We start from the raw sequence: 25,575 nt of genomic DNA, 5'->3' as shown, positions 1-25,575 counted from the left end.
AAAATTTTTTTTTTAATGAAAATTAATATTAAATTTATAATTGATGCTAGTAAACTAGGAAATTATTCTGAAAACTATATATAATCACCCAAAGAATGCCCATCGCAGGATGAATTTAAATTAATTCTGTAAACAAAATTGTTGTGTGCCACTTTTCTGTCCCCTTACAAAGATTAAAATCAAGATATAAACTTTTGTCTATAATACTAATTGCAATTTTGATAAAAATACATTACATAATCTTGATTCTAGAAAATGTCTTAGACTTGAGAGATCTTAAGAAATTGAAATTCAAGGAATCTTGCTTAATTGGTTTCTAATGACTATGGATCAAATGCCATGCAAATAAGAAATAGTTGAATTTTCGAATATCTGATGGAGCCGGTTCAACTCTGGGTGAATGCTAATACAAGTACAATAGAAGAAAAAAAAAAAATTAGGTTCTTCGTCATTATTGTAGCGAAATTCAAAAAATTGAAATATTGAATTTCAAGTGAAACTAATGGTATCTACTTAATTGTCGTGTCACGGTAATGAAAGTATCCAAAAATTACAAAAAAAAAAAAAAACGATAAGATAGAAAAATTAATTATTAATGAAAATAGTTTTTGAAAACAATTAGCGAAATTTGAGTTTTGAAAACAAAAAAAAAAATAAAATAAGAATAAGGAAAATTCTAAGTTAAATCTTTTCTGATAACTGAAAATCTTTGTCAATTTAGCAAAACTTAATTTTCTCTAGTTATCTTCGAAAACTTTTCATTAATTTTCTATCTTATCATTTATCATAATTTTTGGATATGTTCATTACTGTGACATGACAATTCAGTAGATACCATTGGTTTCACTTGAAATTCAATATTTACATTTTAGAATTTCGCTACAATAATGAAGAACTAACTATTATACAATGTGACCAAAGAAATTTCTGAAGGCAACTAGTGAAATTAAAAAAAAAAAAAAAAAAAAAAAAAAAAATCAAAGAAATTAATACTGTGGGTTAATTTACTCTATTACAATTTCAAAAACGGACAGAACTAGTCAATAAAAATTGGTAGCCATTTTGAATACTAACTACTTTAATACAACCTTGAAAATTTGTAGAAATTAAAAAAATAAAATACTCTTCAGTGTGGGCAACACAAAGAATACAAATAGGAATTACTTAAGATCTATACACGGTCATGGCTGATGGAATGAGAGCAAGTTATTACTGTGGGTAAATTATGGGTTTCATTCAAAATTCTAGACAGATTCCCAGAGTTTGACAAGAAATACCTGAAGAATCTCAAGATTACATTGGCCAAAAGATTGTTAGAATAAAATTAAAGATGAGAATAGTAGTTTGAATAATCCAAATAAAACAAAATCTCCTTCTCTCTTCTCCAAAAATCATATTTATAAGCCATTACTTGTATTTGTTCCACTATGATTCATTTGAAAATTAATAAACTGGCATATCTGTTAAGAAATGTTGAGTTTGTATTATTATTATACACATAGATTCAAAAAAGTTGTCAAAAAAACAAATATATAACAAATAAATGTTACCAAAGGCAAGATAAGTCACTTTTCTACCTAACTGGATAATTTTCTTGTGTGTTTATTTTTATTCATTTTTTTTTTTTTTTTACAGGGTGGTTACCACTTATCAAGGTCCGGAAGCCACTCAGGGATAAGGGTTATTGTACCTATTTACTATGCCTCCCCACGGGACAGAGTTAGACACCAGGGTCGTTTTTTAACGTGGAGAAAGGTACAAAAATAAAAATTGTCTCAGTCGTGAAGGATTTCTCCTCCACCGAAAGAGAACAAGAAATGGAAGGGCAGCATCTAAAGAACAGATACTACACTTTGATCTTGACCAAAATTGTAAGTACAGTACATTAGTGTGGATATTTAATAAAGTGTCTACTTAAGGGGGCGGTTCATCAGGAATTTGTTTATGTTGAACTTGAAGACATCCAAGTTGTAGTCAGGAGGGAAGCAGGCAGACGGAACAGAGTTCCACAGGCGTGCAGTTCTAAGAAAGAAGTTTTGTTCATGGAATCTACGTTTTGATTTAGGCATAGATAAAGAGTGGGGAAAGTTTTTGACAGTGGATTCAGCTAGATGGGTGTTTTTCGTAAAAGATTGGCAAGGGGGTGGAGCCAGAGATTGGAGTTCAGTTCCTGCCATGGAAATAACGATAAAACAAAGATAGGCTTGTAACATCTCTTCTGTGGGAGAGAGGTTGCAGGGAAAAGAACAAGGCATCCCCCACTAAGCCACAAAGTCTATTTTGTACTCTGTCAAGGCAGGATAGGCTGTTTTTAGCAGCTCCTGCCCAGATATGGCAGCAGTATTCCATCCTTGGACATACTTGGCTTTTATATAGATAGAGAATTGCATCAGTAGTGAGATATCTTCTGGAGCGGTTATTTAATGTAACATGCTTATTAAGCTTGAAAAACATACAGTATTTACCGATGTATTGGAAAATTAAAAATGGCGCTTGACTCTCTGTTGAACATGGTAAGTTTTTAACTTATTTTCCCATACTTACTGTGTTCAACAGAGAATCAGGCGCCATTTTAACTTTTCCAATACATCAGTAAACACTATGGTTTTTCAAACTGAATAAACATGTTACATTAAATAAAAACACTAAAAAATATCCAAAAGGTACAAAAGTAACTTATCTTTCCTTTGATAACATTTGTTATATATTTGTTTTTTGACAACTTTTTCGAATCTATGTGTATAGTAATATAAACCCGAAATGTTTTTGTGTATAAGTAAAGATAATGGTTATAGTCAGCTAACATACTTCCTAACTTCCGACGTAGCGCCACCGGAAGCGGTAACAAGGCAAATTAGTTCCTTCATGTCTAGTGTTCTTTTGTGAAGCAATTTATTGAAATAAAGTATAAGAAAAATGCTTTACTGAAAAGTATACAATAAAATTTAACAAAATTATGCGGAGACAAATAACACAATTAGTCTTTATTTGCACTTTTCATTTTCATAACAAAATTTAAAAAAATGTCTTTATTTGAAATTTTTATAAGAAATATGTTTATGAAATTATAAAAATAAGTTGTTTTATTTGAAAAATAAGTTTTTTTTTTAAAAGGGGTTTTAATAATTCTTTAAAAAAGAAGAAAAAAAAAAGATCAGAAAAACGTAAAAAAAAAAAAAAAAAAAATGAGTTCCTTCCTGCACAGGGGAGATATAGGTTTTTAAAGAAACAAGTGAAGAAACTGATTTGCCTTGTCACCACTTCCGGTAGCGCTATGCCGAAAGTTAGGAAGTACATTAACTGACTATAACCAAAATAATAAGTCTTTTTACTTCTATATTCACATTATCATCTATATATTAATACGATAGCGTGTGTTATTTTCTGTGTAACATTTACATCCAGGTTGTTTAATTGTTATGTACTTTCATTTCTTGTAATAAATAATTTTACCAAGAATTCTTCATAAGTTTTGGTTTCGATTATAGCTGATGGCACTCAAGTCATTTAATATTTTACTAAGAATTTTACTAAGAATTCTTCATAATTTTGGTTTCAGTTTCGATTATAGCTGATGGCACTCAAGTCATCTATTTTTTTATAAATAATTTTACCAAGAATTCTTCATAAGTTTTGGTTTCGGTAATAGCTAATGGCACTCCAATAATCTATTTTTTTTTTAAATAATTTTATCAAGAATTCTTCATAAGTCTTGGCTTCGGTATCGTTTTTAGCTGATGTCACCTTAGTAAATGTATTTCTTTTATAAATAATTTCATCAAGAATTCTTCATAACTTTTGATTTTAATTATAGCTGAAGGAACTAAAGTTATATATATATATATATATATATATATATCATAAATTTGGGATTCGGTTTCAATTCAAGCTGATGAACCCAAGTCATAAAGATATATTTTTATATTTTTGAAATCATAACTTTATAATATATAAAAATCAATAGAACATTAATCTTATAATAATATATACGAAATCTGGAAAAATTAAAATATCATATTTAAGCATATTTTATGACTTGGCTATGCTGAGCATCCCCGCTAGCTTGGATAAATACTTTTGCAGTTTTAACAAAATAACTACAATAATATCAGAGCGTCTCCATTTACACTGAATATCTGCAGAATGCCAACATCAATATATTACATATGAATCAGTTCTCTGTGGAATTTCCACAGGTCCCGCTAGTTATTATTATTATATAAGTAAAGAGATATTTTGCTTTCTAGTTTATACGTTTATGAGCACATGTAAATAAGCTGAAGAAAAAAAGTCACTTTCTAAATAGTTACATTAGAGACATTAAAACCTACTACAAAGCGGATAAAAAAAAACATTGAGAAAGCAGGAGAAATATGTAGTTAGCAGATGATAATTTTCTCAATTAATTATAAATTACAGCTAATTAGAACAAGTCAAATTAATTTTTAAAAACATAACACAATCCTAGAACTAAAAAAATATTTAAGGACGTATTTTGTCACACTGAAGTTTAAAAAAAACAATGCATCATAGTCTGAGTAACTCAAGTTTTAATTAATATTTTCAAGTCAGAGTTATCTGCCCCTACATTATGAAGAGTTGAAATTTTTGCCAATTTGGAGGGCATTTTTTTTAGTCCTCTTACAGGTGCAAAGAGTCTTCAATAAGTGATGTCATACTGAGAAAAACGAATTGTGTTACCTTTGATAACTAAAGGTGACATCCATTGCTTTGGGTTATGCACAATGATGTTGCCATCAACACCACCAGTTGCAAAATGGGTACTATCCGGACTCCAACTGACAGAGTTAACACGAGCAGTATGATGAGTAGAGTTATGCACGTGCTGTTTTCGGAAAAGAATTTAAAAAAAAAAAAAAAAAGAAAAGAGATTAATTTAAATGAAAAGAGCAGTAAATGCAACAAACATTAATCAAATCATGATGAGTAGAGTTATGCACGTGCTGTTTTCGGAAAAGAAGTTTTTAAAAAAAGAGATTAATTTGAATGAAAAGAGCAGTAAATGCAATAAAAGAAAATTAATCAAATTTATAAGGAAAAGAAAAAATGTATTTTTAAAATGATGGCAGCAAATTCGTTCTTGAATATTGCCATTACTTGATATAGCGTTAAAAAATTGAAACATGAAGACTAATCAGTGGTGAGCCGCACGAAAGTGGCTTTTAAGCCCGGCCAAACTCTGGCATTCTTTGGCACACATGGTGCAGACATGAGTGCCACTAGCAGCACTTGATGGTCACTTCTATGGACATTCATATTTTAATATATATCTACACACACACACACATATTTTAATATATATCTACACACACACATATTTTAATATATATCTACACACACACACACACAGAATGAATGTGTTTCAAGCTGGATATGATAGGCATTTGTTGTAGCATTGAAAAGAAAGTAACAACAGCATTTTTTGTAGATGCTAACCGATATCACGACTTGGCACCAAGGTGAAAAATTCCTAAAGCGATAGATTCAAATTCCTATTGATGATGCCATATGCGATAATCAGGTTTCCTCACATTTTCCGTGGTTCAGAAGAGAACAGATTTAGGTTTTTGAAGCCACTCTTTGCAATTAGGCTGAGACAGTCCTGTTGTAATATGATAGTCGACCCCCCCCTTCCTCCACAAGTACTAGGAAGTAGGAGAGAACATGAAAAGGGCTTATAACAAAAGAAAAGTAGTTTTAGCAAGTAATAAAAGAAATAGGAAGTAGGGTTCATGATTAGAAAATAAACAGTAAGGTAAATCAAAGAAACCCAACACAATATTGTTGCGACAATGGCTAACAGACAGTCGAACAATGGACCATAGATATATTTAGAATTGATTTGATGACTATGAGCTAACAACAGTAGAAACGGTTGACGGACAACAAAGTTGGACTTAACAGTGTCCGGTTGAGAATGTATTATGACAGTAGTGAGTTAGGTTGAAGTAATAGTTTGCTTAAAGGATTGTTTAATATGTATATAACAAGAAATTTAAGTTTATCGAAAGCAGAACAATGCAAAGGCGTGATAGACTCAAACTGACGCAAAATATGATGGTGGAACCAGCTATGCAGTTTCACTTTTATTGATTAAAAATAACTGGCATATTAGCAATGCATATATAGTACTGTATGTGAATGACTATAATGCTCCCTATCTTAGGTTGAGCATATTGGGAAGTGATAAACAAACTGCCATTAGTATATTAAGCGATGTTCTTTGTGTAAACAAATGGAGCTTAGGTGTTTGGACAGTGTCAAAACATTATTAATTCACACACTCATCCTAGCAGCAGCTGAATAGCATAATGATTAGAAGTGCCGACTGTCGCCTAGGCAGTGGAGTTTCAAACCTGGCTGGAGGTAGTTGCTAGTCTAACCGTATTGATGAGCTGTGATACAGTGAAGCAGTACTGTATGTGGATGACTATATATATATATATATATATATATATATATATATATATATATATATATATACATACATACACACACACACAGTACACTTAACAGGAGCTCAGTTGGATCCTTAAACAGAGCTTGAACTCCAAGGAGTATGGTTGAGAGCTGGATGCAGTTGAAAATGGATTGCGGTTTAGGCCAGGTCAGGAAAGCTTTGAGAGATCAAGATAAACTGACAGCAACAGACGAACCCAGCTTCGACAGGATGTAAATGTGGGCCTCAGCGTGTAGAGGGTTGATGGGAGCGCGCACACTCATAATTCAACCAATATTTATGTCAAGCATCAAAGTCTTTATTTTCCCCATGTTTTATTTTTACACTTGTGAGGAGACCGTGCCACTCAATGGTTGCCAATGCATAAGAGACGACAACACAGCCATAAGATAAGATGAACGAAAAATCAATGGTATCGGCACATGACGTTGGGACGGTGAGCTGTCGGTAGCACTATGCCATGTCACACCCTTACAATCTAGGTAGTTAACTTACTGCAGGTATATAATATCTATTTTTAGAAGATTGGCATGCTAGGCTAACCATTTTGTCAGACCATCTGATTTAACCATATTATTATATTCGTAAATCTAACCATGCGTATAAACCACCAGAGGTTGCTAGAAACTTAAACAACTTTAACAGATGGAAATGAACCAGGAATCACATTTAACAATGATTACAACTGCAATTTGCCTTGGAGACCATAACTAGGATTAAATCTAAGCAAAACAAGGGTGCTTATCCAGAATTTCTCCTATAATAAAAAATAAAAAGTAAACAAATACCTGTATGATGTATGTACCCATGATAAAAAGAAGATATCATATGCAAACTCATGTAAATCGATCAAGTTGTATTTTTAAATAAGAAAATCAAAGTTTATGGCTATACTACAGACTGATCTCATGACACCATCTTGAACGCAATCTGAGGGAAGAAGGGAGATAACTCCAAATAATTCAAATTGCAAGATTTTAAAAAGCCACTCTTAACATGAGAAAGAAGGAGGCATTAGAAAAACTTAAATTCGCTTAAAAGTGATTTTCGTTATAAAAATAAAAGTACTGGACCAATTGGCATTATCTTTGGTGTACGATATTTTCTTTCCATCACAAATACATAATACAGATTTTTTTTTATTTTTGTTTTCTAATATAGGGAGAATTCTAGACAAGGATTTAAATAAAATATAATCTCAAAATAAAGGGAGACTACCACAAGCGGATGCAGTATAAAACAATGGTGCACTTTACAGAGTTATCTGTTGAGCACCTAGTAAATTCATGTGGCGGCAGTAGAATTATCAAATTACTTGTGATTTTGTCTGGATCAGAAGTACTGGTCCATCAGTTGCAGGAAATTGATATTTTTCCAGTGTAAACTATTTTTCTTAATTATCAAATAATTTTCAACCTAATCTTCATTTGTTTCTTTGGTTCTCCCACATGGGATGCTAAATTTCTACACAAGAATAACTATTTTAAATATTTTTTTATTTTTTATACAAACAAATATTTAAACATTGTACAGAGCAAGTCATTAAGAAAATACAAAGCTAAAATAGCATAAATACTTAAAAAAACAACAAAAAAAACATTAGGTTTATTTTCAAGCAGTTTAATACATAGAGTGAATGTGGTACTATGGTGTTTGTCAATTGGGAATAGAATGAATGAATGTGTTGAATCCAATTTTTAGCATCCCCCTCCCCCCAAAAAAAAAATTTTATTATCTTGTTTTTGCTGGGAATGAGGCATCCGGTAGGCTGTCAGACATTCACCTCTATTTCAGACATTCCAACCAAAAGATCTTTTTAAGATTCTAATTGTGCCTTTAAGTGCAATTTTTTATTTCTCTTGCACTTGGTTCACTGGGTATATTTGCCAAGTAGTTTTTGAAATTATTTTTCATGAGTCCAGTTGCTCCTATAATGATTAGAATGATGGAGATCTTCCCGAGATTCCAGTTTCTTTTAATGTTGTAAATAAGACCTTGGTATTCCATTATCTTCTCCATCTTAGCTCTGTTTAACCCAGTGTTATGAGATACACTAACTTCAACTAGGGTTGCTACTTTCTTCATTTTATCCCGTATCACTATGCCAGGTTTAACAGCTCCATTTTCTAAACATGTAACAGTAAAAATTGCATGGTCATAGTGGATGGTGCAACTTATTTCCAACTGTTTTTTTTTCTGGTACATGTTCCCAGAGTTTACTGCTGCATCCGATATTCAACTTTTTTTTAAAGATGGTTCATTAGAGATATTGACACACTTTATTATGTTGCATTGTATAAGTCGTCTTCCCACAGCAGAACCTTACAACTGAATGTTTGGTAGCTCAAACTCTCTTATTCTGGGCTGCAGAATTGAATTTGTTCTAATTGCAGCCTCTTATAAGCATACATGTTAATGAATGTGACTTGTGAAGTATAGGATAGATGGGGCAGATCAACAGATCCCAAAATGTGAAACTTCATGTATAATTGTATCTTAAAATCAATTCTTGGCGCTTCTACACTATTAGGATAAAATTTCGGAAATCGTAATACTAATTTCACATGAAAACAATGGTATCTACATATTCCTCGTATCCAAAAATTACAAAAATCGATGAGGTAGAAAATCATTTAAATAAAATAAAAAATAGAATTTTATGAAAATGATTGTAAGATACAGGAGGATTCAAAAGGGAGGTAATTTTCCGTTTTGATTTAAACAAGATGGCCGCAATTTTTCACATGCTTACACGATTAAAGTTGTTTGTTTTTTTGTTTTTCAAAATTCAGTAATAGTCAGGTACTTTTGACTGCATAATTTGGAAGCTACCATTGTACTTAGTAGAATCAACAAAAAGAAAAAAATCAGTTGAGACCATTTTTTTTTTTTATCTGAAAACTTAATTTATCGACTATAACATTTTGTCCTAATAGTGCAGAAGCAACCAATTCTTTTCTAGCCTTATTTTTGTTTTAAGAGTAGTAAGTAATATTAAAATAAAATTAAAAGGGAGATAATCTTCTCAAATATTTTATTCAGCAAAATATCATTTGCAGGTTGAGTCAATGTCCTTCTCCCATTTTTTGCTGACATACAGTATTATATAGCATGTGTAACATGTCCTCATCGACTGCTAATCACGAGCAGTAACACATTTTTGGTGGCTAAGGTAATGCTGCAACTTTTGTGATCTGATAGATTATGAAAACCATATTTGTCCATCTTTGTAGATTCATGTTATCTGTGTTTAATTCCAGCCATTGATGACATTACATGCCAGCAACACTTGATGCTATTTATATGCATTTTCATAAGATCATAAGAACTAGCGGGGGGGGGGGGGGGGGGTACCCGGCGTTGCCCGGATGTTTGGAGGGGTGTGTGTGTGTGTGTGTCGTGGAGGGGGTAAAATAAAAAAAAAAGTTTTAGTAGGTAAGTATGAGGATGAAACCCGAACCCTTGAGGCAAAGTTGGAAATTAAAGTGTGAAAAAAAAAATGTGCGACGTTAACCATTGGGTCACCGCGACATACTAACGGAAACACGTTTGAATTTATTTAATTATTTAGAATTGGCAGGTGCCCGTTTTAATGAGGTCAACTTTGACTGCCGGGTAGTATTTATTTACTACGGGAACGCTTTTTTTATTTTGATTTTCCCAAGATGTTGGTGGGGGAAACCAGCTCCCCATAAAAAGGGGATTGTCCAAATTGAATAAGCAATTGTCTGATATAAGAAAAATTTCCACATTGATCAAAGCTGATTGCTTTCGGACATTTCCAGGTAACCAGAAAAATACAGCCAGAATTATTGTCCTTTTATTATACAAAAAAGCCTAATCCACAGGCGGCGAGCGAAAAGTTTTGAATATTTATCTTTTCAAAGTCGAGCAAATTAAGTAGACAGGCGATCTCCATTGTTAACTCGTAGATATTATCATTTATATGCGAGGGGAGGAGGGGGGGGAATGATGGACTTAGTCATTTCTTTTTTTGCACGGTGTAGAACTCAAATTTTGTGATTTTGCGACAATTTCATGCCATCTTCAGCCGATGGGATTCACACAAAAACTTGGAGCTTGTGTCCCACACAAACTTACTTTTGCTGTTAAAATTCTTTGATTTTCTTAAAAAAAATAAAAAAAAAAAACGTAGGAATTTGTACAACAACCTAGTATAATAAAAAAAAATAAATAAATATAAAAAATAAAATTTGGATTTGGAATATCTACTTCTATTGAACAGAAAAGATGCAAATGGACAAAGAGACTGATATTTGTAAAATGAAACTAAAAAAGACAAATATGATATGCTTGTACAACTAACAATTGTTAATGGTGGACCTATTTATCACCCACCATAATGATTTGTTTTCTGTTCTATGTGTAACTGGGTGATCATAGTGTATTTGAATAATGCAGTTTTCACTTGAATTACCTCCCTTGAAAATTAACTCCAAACTGAATAAAAGATAAATTTTAGCCATTTGTCCATAATTATTTTTAAAGCCTGTTCTAATGTCCGATGTTATTTACTTAAATTTTTATTGTATCATTTACTTTTATAATTAATCCAAAAGGATTATAGAAGTAAATAACGTCAGTTATTAGAACAGGTTTTAAAAATAATTATGCAAGAAAGACTAATTATGTACACTGAGTATAAGTTATTGAATATGATCAACTCATTTTCATATAAAAAAAAGATTTTGCATTCAGATGAAAAATATAAAAACTAATTTTTTACTTTAAAATGGTTAAGTAACTGATCTTATTTTTAGACTTTTTTTCAACAATTGAGTTTAACAAAGATTTCCCATATTTTCTTTGCTCATTTTCTATTTCAACTTTTTTTTTCTGAAATCTTTTTGTCAACAATTTATTATTTAGTTCTATTAACAAAAACAGTTTTTCGTCGTTTTGAAATTGGCTAATCAAAGGAAAACTTTTCAATTGTGAGAAACAAAGAAAAACTATGTTATAAATACAATTTCAAAACTTTAGTGTCACTCAGAGTTAGGGTATGTCATATTTATTCTCATACAGCTAAACGTAGTGTCTTGATTGGTTGATTTGTTTTACAGCATATCAACCCTTTTCAGGTTATTTAATGCCGAATCCAGTTATTTTGAAGGAAAATTTTTTAATAGAATATATTTTTAAGTCAGTTTCTATTTTACCCATAGTTGGGACCCTAATAGGTACTACCATTCTGGGTCAGAGTGAACCTGGGAGCAATGGCAATTAAAGGGTGGCTCCACACTCCTCAAAGCCCGCAAGCTGGTGCCTCACCATCGGATATAGTTTAAAGTCATATCCAGGACCAAACGTACTGGCAGTTATGGTTTCAGAATCATGATGTGTACTTCTGTAGCATACTTTTGGTCAATACATTCTTTGTTAATCATACCACTAGGTTTGTCTGGATTATTGCAAGGCTACAGCAGTAACATTGACAACCACAAGTTAAAATGCACATAGAACAAATATATATGAAGAATATTACACAAATCTAAGAGAACTTAGACTCAAATAAATTTCATAATTCAATATTTAAAAAAAAAATTTTTTTTTTTTTATAACTTGACACAAAAATGGTTGAGACGGGTAAGGAGAAATAAAAGAATCATCGTTGGCGACCAACATTTAGATCATCATTGGAAATACGCAAAAAAAAAAAAAAATTTTAAATACAAGAACCTTGGGAAGATTTATTGCTATTCAAAATTTGGAGAAAGCCAACCAAGAAATCTATGATAAACAGCTGTTGCAAGAATTCAAAGTGATTTGCAATGGTTTTTGAAAGAGGTGAAGAATGACGAAAATCTAGGAGAGACTTGTTTTCAGTGAACGCTACTTTCTATTTCTAGTAAACAATCGTTAATGATTTGTGTGAAAACTCCTGGTGAATACACAATAATAATGATAGTAACAATCCCTCACCGAGTAATTAGGCAGGCTGTAGAGGTTGGCACGCCTTTCAGCGTTGCAAGATGTCATGTACTGGCCGTCAGGAGAATAAGAAATATCTCTTATGGCTCCATTTTCATCTAAGGTCTTCATTTCTGTTAAAGTGAAATTGTTCACCTCATAGAGATGAATTTTACTGTCCTGAAAGATAGAAACAAAATAATCAAATTAGTAAAATTGTCTTTCAACTTTAGCTAGATATAGGAGTTGGGATATAAAATTAGGTATGCAAAAAAAAAAAAACATCAATATATGCATAAAATAGATTAATTAATAGATCTCAATTATAAAATTGATTAAACTGCATAGGCTTAACGCTTTAAAATGGAAAGAATGAAGGGTGACTGAACCGATACATTCAAAATAAAATTGTAGTTCAACTACAGTTAGACATGAGAAATATAAAATATCAAAATTATACAAAGAAAAGTTAACTTTTTTTAGTAATAAATTGCTAATGATTAAGATGGACAGACAGTCGTAGGATTAAGAACACAATGAGAAAATCACAAAGAAATTTTTTAAAAAACTAATAAAAGGATTAGCAGATCTCAGTTTTAAAAATAGGTTGGAATCTATCCTCAGGTTTAACTACTTTATGAGAGCGAAGAATGAATGTGGACTTAACACAGATACATTCAAAATAAATTCAAAATAATCACATTTTTTTTTTTCATATAAACCAGACATTTTTATATCTCTCCTTATGTTGGAAATTTTTTGTTTTTCTAGATTGCATCACACAAATTTAGAAATGTTTTTGCAAGAAATTACCTCACCAGATTAAATAGCTCTAATCTAAATCATTTTAAAAATAAACTGGACAGATTAAAAAATGAATTCACAAAGACATTTTTAGGATCTATTTAATCCAATAATTCAGAGAACATCATATGTAAATTCATATACATTTTGAATTTTATTAAGTAGAGATAATTAAGAGTTGCTCTTAGAAGTATGAACTGACAATGGAAAAGTAAAATGATAAAAATGTTCATCTTATTTTGCTTTTTAGTTTATAACTATTTTAGTACAGCATAATCATGATGGCACATCTGTTCCTGTTAGATCACTGAATTTAAATAATGTTGAGCCTGGTTTCTATTAAATGGCTGGCAATATGTGAAAGGGCCATGACACCCTATTTGCAAAAATTAACAAACTTATTGTGGACTGACAATCATATAAAAAGATTGTTCTCTATGTAATAATAACTGTATAAAAAGATTATTCTCTATGAAATAATAACTGTATAAAAAGATTATTCTCTATGTTTATAGAGAATAATCTTTTTTATAGTTATTATAATAACTATATTAAAAGATTATTCTCTATTTTTATAGAGAATAATCTTTTTATAGTTATTATAATAACTATATTAAAAGATTATTCTCTATTTTTATAGAGAATAATCTTTTTATAGTTATTATAATAACTATATTAAAAGATTATTCTAATTCTATTGTAATAATAACTATATAAAAAGATTATTCTAATTCTATTGTAATAATAACTATATAAAAAGATTATTCTCTATGTAATAATAAGTATATAAAAAGATTATTCTCTATGTAATAATAAGTATATAAAAAGATTATTCTCTATGTAATAATAAGTATATAAAAAGATTATTCTCTATGTAATAATAACTATATAAAAGATTATTCTCTATGTTATAATAACTAGATAAAAAGATTGTTAATAATAACTATATGTTTCTCAATATGAGAAAACACAAAGTTGTAATGCACAACATCATTTGGGTTTTTGATTACTCCTGGAGGAGAAATCCCTCCCTAGTTCCCTTCTATCTTCTTTTGTCCTTAGTTAGGTGTGGGGATGTAAGACTGAGCTTAGTGCCGAGGTTGTCTTTTGAACAGGTTTTTTTTTGCCTTCCTCTTGGTCTTTTCTATTGCCTCTGGGCCCCTTCTGTCACTAAGTGTTGACCTGTTGTTTGTACATCTCGAAAGATGACGTGCCCATTTATGTTTAGCTGTTTGTATAATGGTCATGATATCGTTTACATCAGTTTTCTGTCTGATCCAAGTGTTTCTTTCTCTTTCTTGTAAACTGAAGTGCATAACATAGATATAAAAAATACTCTGTGTGTGGGTGTGTATATATTTTGTGTAAGATGATTGATAATTTATAATTAAAATTAAAAATCAGTTTCATAAGGAAGAACAAACAAAATCAATAAATTGTGCAATCTTTTTGGAAACAATGTTTTTATTGAGATAGACAGTGAGTCTTGGACAATAATTTTATCATATAATTTTTTTGAAACAAAGTCTCCTCATCAGCAAAAATATTGGGTGGGTTTTTTTTTTTTAAGACACCAAAAATAAACCTAGCATTTCTTTTAAGTAAGGCAGATGTATCTGGAAAATATTTAAAATATAAAGGAAAATAGTTTGTTTTTTTTTTATGTTGATTAAGTAAGATAAAATAAAAATAAAATTAAAATTAAAAATAAAATAGAATAAAATGGGGTTGATGGGTAAGGTTAAGAGAGGATATTTTTTTTAATTTTAACAAAAAGATATATACTTTTTAATGGATATTTTTTTAAATTTTAACAAAAAGATATATACTTTTTAATGGATATTTTTTTAAATTTTAACAAAAAGATATATACTTTTTAATGGATATTTTTTTAAATTTTAACAAAAAGATATATACTTTTTAATGGATATTTTTTTAAATTTTAACAAAAAGATATATACTTTTTAATGGTTCGCCTTCTAAAAGTCGTAAGTATCATCGTCAAAGCATTATGGTAAATGTAATTTATGAATGTTTGAAAATGTTTACATATACAAACTTTCAAAGGAAACGCCAATGGAAATAATATTACCAGTTTGAAATCGTTAGTAACGCTAAATTTGAAATCAACTTAAATATTTGAATTACAAAAGGAGATAATTATATTCAACTAGAAAAATAAAGAATTTTACTTTTCAAAGGGTCATAATTACTAATTAGTTATAAGTTGAATTTTTTTATATAATAAATGAATCTTATTGGTAGTAATTAAATAAAAATAATATTTTTAATAGCAATTATAATATTTATAGAACTTACATTAATAAAAATAGTAACATGTAAATTTAAAGTGAAATAGATAAAATAAAAACAAAATTGTTCTAATCCCCTTAAAATATATATATATATATAATATATATATATTACACACCGGTTGTATCGATTGGATTCCTAGATGTAAATCGCGTGATTATTAAAGAATGCTCAATGCAGGACAGAGCTGTACTGATTGGTTTCCTAGATGTAAATCCTGGGTGTATATATATATATATATATATATATATATATATATATATATCATTCCTGTTCTCACCTTATTCAATCTGATCAAACTCAATACATCAGGGCAGAGGATTTGCAGAAAGCAATACATTTCCTTCATATTTCTGTAGTGATTACATCAATTTAGTTACTGAGTATATAAAATAAGATTGAAAACAACACAACCAATGAAATTTTTTTTCTGCTCTTATAAACACAAAATATGTAGAATTCCGAGGGTAGGAGACAAAACTTAAAACTTTACGGCAGAGCTGCAAAATAGAGCCTCCATCATTTTGGACTCATTCAAAAACAAAAAACTGTAGATTGTCAACTATGTTTAGATCATGATTATACCCTAATCAAAAATAATTTGCACCTATTCTTAATAAAAACTGTTTTAAATTGTTAAAAACAATGTAGCCTTTAATTCCAAAGAACCAGTTCCCAATTTTGTTTTTTTTAATCTAAAAGAAAAAAAAAGAAAAAAATTTTTTTTAATTTTTAAATTAAAATAAAAAATAAATAAAAAATTTAAAAAAATTAAAAAAAAGCAAATAATAATAATTTGAATTTAAAATTAAAAACCCAAACAAAAATGGTTTAGTTTTTTTTTTTTTTTAAACTTACATTTCCACCAACAGCAAGCATGCCTCCATCACAAGAGAATGCTATGGCTGTACCCTCAAAGCCCAAAGGTTGGGTAAGTACAACGCATTCGCCGTCAAGCAAGATGACCTACATAGAAAGATAAATATAACAAAATATTAAAAAATGAATTGATTTTATCCTGATCATTAAATACACATGTAGTTTAATTATAAATTATCCAAAGACACAGAAAATGCAATCAACATTAAAAACTAATACGTCAACAATATAATCAACTCATTCTTCTATCATAATCATCAGATTTATATGCTGGCATGTGTCGCACAACTTTTAAGAAATGACTTCTAAACTAATCCTTGTATCACATCTTCCTGCAGTGGGAGGAGTCAAAATACTAGTTTTAGTATGATATGGATATGTCTTTCATAAAAACGTTGGCACACCGGTTCTCGCTAAATCACTGAAGTTAAATAATGTTGAGCCTGGTCAGTACCAGACAGGTGACAAATTTGGGAATACCAGGTGCTGTATGTAGGGGGACATCGACATCTCACTGCAAGTGTTGCATAAACCTAACGTCGGCATGTCTATTAACATGGATATACATATGATTGAGTGAATTTCATATTCTCATAGAACTTACTCCTTTGGTTAAACCCGACTAAAGGTTAGTGCCACAGTTTCAGTTTTTCATTATCATATGCCTTTACCATATTCTAGGGACAAGACAAATCATGCATTATATATATGGTGATCGCAACGTCTTGTCAGACGAGTGCCACTCCCTCAGACATTTAAAATCCATGAGCCCAAATGTCTGAGGGAGTATCTATACAAATATGATGTTACAGAGTCTTAGCTTTGTACGACAGCTAAGTCTCTCTCTTGGTTCAAAATGTTGAGATCCAGCAACAAGCAAGAGCAAGATAGCCCGCAACAAATTAAACTGCAGACCAGCTTAATGCGGGTACTGGTCTTCCGCTTTATGGTTTTTTAAATCAGAGATTTGCTTCTCCTAGAAAGGTTGCCTTCACCACGGCTTACGGGAGCCCTCTCTACCCCAATACACATATACACACACACAAATATACAAGGTGCTAGTTGGCCGTTGACCCAGAAAAAGAGTTCATTCGCCCTTTGGAAGGTCTTGTTTTTAATCCTTCAGGGAGACTAGCCGCCCTCCTCACCAAACAAGTCTGGTGGGGAAACCAGTTTAGTCACCGGTGACCCGACCATATATATATAACGACAAAATTGGTATCATTAGAAAGATCAATCTCTCAGATGAAAAATATGTAAAAATTGGCCAAAAAGATTAATTCTGTCCTGGTCAACTGGGCCATTTTTGCAAGGAAGAGTCACTTTTTGCATCAACATTTTTGCAAGTCATATGCTTAGCAATCGTCATGACATCATAAGTCATCGTGGCCGTGACAGCCAGCGCATTAGCATTTTCACTTCCTTTTCCTCTTTCGTGTTACACGTTCGAGTCTACCTACTGTGGCTAATTTCTTTTTCTTTTTTTGCGGTCGCATGGGCACTAGCTGCTATTTTGATTGAAACAAAAATTGTTTTGATTCATTTATTTTTTTTTTTATAAGGTTTCTCAATGTCCTTAGTATACCACCTCTCTCCACCCAGGCAATGACGGGTATCCATGCTAGTATGATATAAGAGTGAAAGTTCCGTTGCATATTATGGTTTTAAAAATGAAGGTGGAAAAACTTAGAGGATTGAGGTTTCACCTGTCTTATGCAGGCTTTTTCAAGAGTAAAAATGGTCAATAACAAGAGGGTCAGTTACTTTGGAATATACATATATTAAGAGGAGGGGACAGCCTGTTTATTTTTATGTAAATTAAGAAATAAAATATATATATATATATATATATAGAAATAAAATATATATATATATTAGTCATCCACATATAGTACTGTTTCGCTGTATCACAGCTCATCACTGCGACTAGACAGGCAGCTATCTCAAGCCAGGATTGAAACTTGACCGCCTGTACGACAGTCAAGGCTTTTAATCATTACGCTAATCGGCGGCTGCTGTGCGAGTAGTGAATTAACGATATTTTGACATCGTCCGAAATACCTAAGCACGATTTGTTTACACAAAGAGCATCGCTTAATACGCTAATGGTAATTCGTGTATCACTTCTCAATATGCTCATTATAGTCATCCATATACAGTACTGTTTCGCTGTATCACAGCTCATCAGTGCGGCTAGACAGGCAACTACCTCAAGCCAAGATTGAAACCCGACCGACCTTGTGATAATTAGAAAAAACATTATATACGCATTCATAAATATTTTCTAGACTTAACTGATATCCAAATTATTTTTTGTGAATAATGGTTTTTGATAAGTGTTAAAATGTTTTTGATTTATAATAAGGGTATGACTCCAACGATTTCAGTGATCTTACTTATAACTTACGGTCAGGACAATCAACCAATGAGAAGCCTCCAACCTTATTATAAAAATATCGAATTTTGGATTCAAGTCAGTTCGCTGTCAACCTCCGTCTTGAAACAACTGAATCGTGACTACATTGATTCTTCGCCGCCATTTTTGTTATTAAGAATTGCTCAACACTCGAGATCGTGACTACATTGATTCTTCGCCGCCATCTTTGTTATTAAGAATTACTCAACACTCGAGATTGTGACTGCATTGATTCTTTGCCAATTTGATGTACTACCGCCATCTTTGTTCAACATAATGTCTCAACGCTTAACAAAGAAATATGAGGAGAAATAGGGAAAAAAACAAAACCTTTCTTTATTATTTAATTAATTGGAATTCTTTTTGAGATGAGTAACTCGCATCATTAATCCAGTTATTTATTGCGGACTATAAATTGGAGGGGGGGGGTATGTATGCTCTTTATACCAAGGTATTTAGAGACTTAATGTTTCTCACCAGAAAACCAGAAAAGAGGCTAGGGGGTTAGGTTGCAAACCTTACAATGTGACATAACAAGTAGAAGATAAGGATAATAGTCCACAATAAATAAATGGATAAATGAAGCCGTTTCTTTGTTTAATTATATTAGTCGAGTGGAAAATGTGAGTAGATTCGATTTTATTTTTTTAAACCATATGGTTGAATTTTATCTCCTTTTTATAATCATAATGTATTATCTAACATCCAAACTGGGGAAACAAAGAATTACTTACATGGTTAATACAGGCAACAGCAGTGAGGTTCCCATGACTTGCAACTGCACGTGGTTGTGATTCCAATTTAATAGCAGATGTTCTAGATAAATAGAAAATATTAAATAAGATGAAAATAGATTTCTAACTTTCAGACACACTTACAGCTTTTATTTTTTAATCTTAAAAAAAAAAAAAAAAAAAACGCAATAAAATAAGAAAAAAAAATCATCACTTTAGAAAGTATTATTATTCAAATAAGCATCCATTTGCTTGCATTTCTTTTTTTTTTTTATAAATAAAAACTTCATAAAAATAAAATTGATTTTAACCATTTATGACCTGGTTGAACTAATTCGTTCAGTTGTAAATTAATGAATATAACTGCATAAATAAAGTAGGAATTGATTCAAACACGCCTTGTATGTATTGTATGTATGTTTAGTATCTGGGTAGATGCTAGATACCTCCAGATTGCAACTGTCCCTTGCTTATATTCAATATACCATCATCTGTTTTAGGGAGTGGAGGACTTGATTTCATTTGTTGTCATAAACATACTTTTTTCAAAAACTATGGATAATAATCAAGGTGAGTTTATGAAATGCAAAAATTCTCAGTGGCAGTTTCACTATTGAAGTTCATAATTTTTCCAGCTTGAAGACAATCACAGTATCCTTACATTTTAAACAAACTAAAGTTAACAATAAATATTTTTTAATCATCTACATCATAATTCATGTCATAAATGATGATTTTTTTTTTTTTTTTGGTATCCTTTCCTCAGGCAAAACAAATTGGATTTGAACTTGACACCACACGGTTGTCAGCCATATCGTTAACGACTGAGCCACCATCACTTCTATGATGATGATGATAATGATCATCATCATCACACTTACGAACACTACTTCTTTACTCTTCACAATGGAAAGTTTTCAGCAACCATGTTTATTTACCTTTTCCTCAACAGGTTAAGCACGAGCTCAGATGTGGTTTGGAAAAGTCAACGCAGTAAGAGTTCACTCTGGATTACAAAAAAAAAGCTTGAGAACCTCTGTCGGCATTCCCCCGATAGAAGTGCTTTATCCTTTAAACTAAGATTAACAACAAATATTTTTTTTAGTCATCTTCATCGTAATTCAGGTCATAAAGGGTTAATTTTACACTCTTAGTAATGAGAAGGGACCTGTCACCATCTTTAACACAAGCTACTATGACAGCCGAGGTAGAATATGAAGGTGTCGGTTTAGTAAAACGGCAAACTTTGGCAAAATGTCCGATATATCTTATCGCGAGCAGGACAATGGCAGTGATCATCCTTAGGCTGACGTTTCTCTCCGTAATTGAGTAGGAATGGCGGTACGCACCGTACATGAATCAGCGGAATCAGGGAACGCATTTTTAGCAATAGCAGCAGCAGATAAGCATTCATTTGCTTGTATTTTATTTCATAAATAAAAACAATTTCATGAATATAAAATTACTTTCAATAACTTTTCTGAAGAATACACGTATATCATTTATCTCTTCCCCACACGTTTAGATATGAGATAAGGTATTGTTTTAAAAAGCCAGTGCACCAAGATTAGCGGCCTCTGGTCTACAAAAATTATGTATAAGCAGCCCCATTGGCATTCCCCCAGTAGCGGTGCCTTAGGTGATTAGCAATAAACTAACTTCTAAAAGTAAAAGAGAAGATAAAGTCTGAGAGGATGGACCTCCTAGAACTGCACAGAACAAGACCTCAGCCCGACAGAGCAGGACCAGAAGAAACCACAACAACCCACCCGTTATCATATTCTTGACAGATATGTACTAATGTATCTGAAAAAGTAGTAATTTATTTCAATATTTCAAACTTTTATTTAAAGTTTTAAAAAAATAGTAAATTTTTTCTAAAATCATAGACTATATAAAATATAATAATAGCATTATAGACAAGACAAAGCCATATATTAGTATACATAGATTTATTTATCGATGAAATAAGGAAAAGCTATAAAATGGGGGGGGGGGTACATGCTCTTTATACCAACGTATTTAAAAGCATCATCAGAAAAGGGGCTAGGGGGCTAGGTTGCAAACATTACAATGTGACATCTTTTAAAGACCTGCGACTATATAAAATATATATTTTTTATTTTATTTTAAACATACAAGTAACTTTAAGTTTATAAAATCAAATAAAAACTAAATAGTAAGTTAGAAAATACAGTTAAAAATAAAAATACGTTTTGTTTGGGAAATTTGGAAAATGATAATTTGTATTATTCAGATAACTATTCTCATCTAGGTTGTTATTTTTATAACATTTCGCAAACTGTGAATGCTTACTTAAATAAACTAACTAAATGGATGACCCAAATCATTTCTTCTCCAGGATGTTAGTATATCACCAATTAAACTCAAAGCAATTTATACATCTCGTTAGAATATTTTGTTTACAGCTCAAGGAGCAAACTAGAAAAACGCCCAACTCCATAGTAAACGATGTACAGTCAAATTTGGCGGTTCCTATTTTGAATTCAATTTAACAAAACTACAGGAAATATAGAATAATCTTTATGATATAAGTACCTGTCATTAGTCGAAGATGTCATATTCCAAAAATTGTGTAAATTGATCAAGTAGTTTTATTTTAACTAAGAAAATCATATTTTGTGAGTATCTGAAAAATAACTTTCTCGCCTTCCATTATGAAAAAAAAAATGCTGAGAATCAAAGGGGCATAACTCAACAATATTTATAACTACTAGATTTATGTTATATCAATTCACATTAATTACTTAAAAATGATTTTCTTTATAAAAATAGAACTACTTGATCAATTTATATTTTTTAAATGACATTTTTGTTATGTGAAAGGAACATACATTATAATTATTTTTCTGTAGTTTTATTTTTTGATTAAGTTGAATTCTAAATAAAAACTAATGTAGTTGCTGATAATTTGTATTTCAAAAAAATTAAAAAATTATATCTCCCCCCCCCACACACACACATACACCTCCCAAATTATATCATATATTTGATTATTTTTCTAAAAATAATTTATTTAAAATACAAAACAAAAATCATTATACATTATCTGGAAAGAAAAGAAAAATTAAACCACCAATTTGAATAATTTTTTTGTAAAAGAAATTACTTAAAACACAAATGATCACAAAATTTTCTTAATTTTCTTTAACACTTATTAGATTACTTATTTTTAACCAAAACAGCAAGTCTTTAATATCAAGAACTAAATATGGCCATACAGCATTTACTGTGGAATCTTAATCAGGTGTTCTTCTGGTTTGGCATTTTAGCATTCCCAAATGGTTATCCATCTAAGTACTGACCAGACTCAATATTGTTTAACTTTGGAGAGCTGATAGGAACCAATGTAGTAACCTGATATTAACCATAATGAAACACCATCATTGCGAATGCTCTTTTTATTATAAGGAAATATAGTTTACTTTAAACATTGTATAGAGAACTATTAGAAGGCTATCACAACGAAAAATGGACAATTGTCTGCATTGAAAACGTGATCAAAACAAGGTGATTCTTTTTTAATGTTTATTTCTTAAAATAAATTTTATTTGATTAGTCAAAACTTCTACACAATGATCTAATATATGTGACTATGTTCCATAATATTTCAAGGAAAGACCTCTTTATCAAATTTTAAAATATAAAGAAGTTTTCATACAAGTTATAGTTTACTAAACTTTGAAGACAAATGTATTAAAATTATAAAAAGTGCAGATAGAACATTAAAAAATATTTTTGCTTTCTTCTTAAAAAAAATAAATGAAATAAAAATTTTCTAGTAAATGCAAACACTTATTTTAGTGAAAGGAAATTTATTTTAACTATAACATTATATTTTGGAAACGTTTCTTCTTTTTTTGCCAACTTTTATCCAAAATGTTATATTTTTAAATTTGATAAGTCTTTCCTCAAAAGATATATTATGGAACATGGCCATACACATTAGATCACTGTATAGAAACTTTGACTAATGAAGTAAGATTTATTAAAAAATAAAAAGAAATCACGTCTTTCTTCTCAGCACCGACACTGTAACATAAAAAAGAAAAAAATAAGGCAAGACAGTAAAGTGACTCTGTAATACGCAACAACCATCTCCAGGGATTCTCGTACAACCGTCTCCAGGGATTCCTGTACAATCGCCTACCTTCGTTCTCTCCACAGCCTACTTTTATGTAGTCAAGCAGCGAGATTTTGCGTCACTTTCTGAGATCGCTAGTTATAAAAGTTGTGGGTGCCACCATCTTGATTCTTTCTTCCCCGCCCTGGCAGCATGATTCAACAGGGTGCGGACGTTTTAATGGTAACCATTTTCTTGGTTTCCACAATTTTCCCTACAGTATTCAATGATACCTCTTCGTCCAATCCATGTGTTTGGAAAAGCTGCATCAAAGTGAGCTTGTACGCCATGATGGTAGTGGGGACATGTCCTATCACGATTTTTCGATGAACGAACAACACATAAGTATCTTCCTCCCCAGTGTTTCGTATTACTTGTTGTTTCTTTAAAACATATTCGATGATTTGTTAAATTACATTTCCATCGATTTTATTTTAATTGATGTCATCAAAATTATTTTCTTAAAAATTAATTTATGTTTTTGAAGTTTGTTTTATTTTTTGAAAGATTAATGATTATTTCTTTAAAACAAAATCGTGTAAAAATGTAATGTGTTTATTTACACGACGTTCAAATTAAGGTTCTATGTTTTCTCCAAAAGAAGTTCTTTTGGTTCAGAACAAAAATTAAAAAATATATATATATTTAATAAAATCATTATGTATTTTTATGATTGACAATATTAAACGTGGCACTCATGCAATCATCGTCATTTTGCTGAGGGAGATAACTCTATATTTCTAAGAGATGCGTTCATTTTTTATGCGAGAATTTAGGACAGTAATAAACAAAGTTTATTTTCTTCTTTTTTTTTTGTGATATTAAAAGGTTTTCATATGAGAATTTGGGACCCTATTGTAAAAAAAAAATGCAAAATGCAACGATATTGTAATTTTATAAATAATTGTAAAAGCTGCATCAAAGTCAGCTTGCATCAAAGTCAGCTTGTACACCAAGATGATAGTGGGGACATGCTCTATCTTGTCGAACGTTTTTTTTCTCATTTTCATTCTTCTCTGTGCTTTTTTTGTTTTAATTAATGACGTTTTACAGAGAAAATATCAAAAAATATACACAACATGTGTTATTATGGCTCTAAAACAGGAAAATGTAATATTTCAAATTGGAAAAGTGATTGTCTATTTAAAATTTTGTACAAATGTTAGCAAAAAAAGAAAAAAGTTTTAAAAGTATCATGCCATAATTAAAATAAAGCAGTTTTCTTTCAATAAAATGTTACAAGAAAGTAATAATATGTAAGAGATCTAATTGTGATAAATGAAGAAAGGTTATATCTACACTTTTTATAGTTTTAAAATATGTGACTTTAAAAATTCGGTAAACTCTAACTTGTTCGGAAACTGACAAAAAGATTTTTTTCATAATAAAAAAATTTAAAAAATTTACCCATATTGTTTAGAGGTAATCGAAGTGAATCGAATGCTGTCGTCCATACTGATGGAGATGAGATTGTCACCCGAAACTGTCAAATCTTGAATCTGTGTGCTGTGACCCTTTCCAACAATTTCATCATCTAAACCAGAATCAGCATCCCAATAATGTAATCAATCATTAAGGATGAAAATAACTTGCATCAAAGAAAAAACAATATCATTATCTTTTAATAACATATTCATACAAGGCATAGTTATATTCAGACAAGTGCAGATTCTGCCATATGGAATTGGAAAAGTGTGAGTCATCTAGTATCAAGTTGCAAAGTTCTTTTGGGGGATGGCTACTACACAGCAAGACATGGTGGAGTATGTAAGTACCTCCACTGGACCATCCAGTGTAGCAGCAAGTCCTGGGAACATCAACCTGAAAGAACAGTTGGAAATGACTTATATACCATACATTACGACCATGTAAT

General features: G+C 30.8%; 1 protein-coding gene across 1 annotated transcript in view; it reads right to left on the bottom strand.

The window, feature by feature from the left end:
* LOC145283716 (actin-interacting protein 1-like) overlaps positions 1-25,575 on the bottom strand; it is a 153,371-nt gene that overhangs the window by 5,335 nt on the left and 122,461 nt on the right. The window contains exons 11-15 of the mRNA XM_080132752.1: positions 25,110-25,263; positions 19,559-19,640; positions 16,388-16,495; positions 12,425-12,592; positions 4,702-4,846 (exon numbers count right to left, since the gene is read on the bottom strand). Coding sequence (XP_079988878.1) covers positions 4,702-4,846; positions 12,425-12,592; positions 16,388-16,495; positions 19,559-19,640; positions 25,110-25,263 — 657 coding nt within the window. The remainder of the gene's footprint in view (positions 1-4,701; positions 4,847-12,424; positions 12,593-16,387; positions 16,496-19,558; positions 19,641-25,109; positions 25,264-25,575) is intronic.

This window comes from Euprymna scolopes, chromosome 8 (genome assembly GCF_053919585.1).
Source record: "Euprymna scolopes isolate OS-2025 chromosome 8, ASM5391958v1, whole genome shotgun sequence".
Taxonomy (NCBI): Eukaryota; Metazoa; Mollusca; class Cephalopoda; order Sepiida; family Sepiolidae; genus Euprymna; species Euprymna scolopes.
This window is presented reverse-complemented; position numbering and strand designations above follow the sequence as displayed.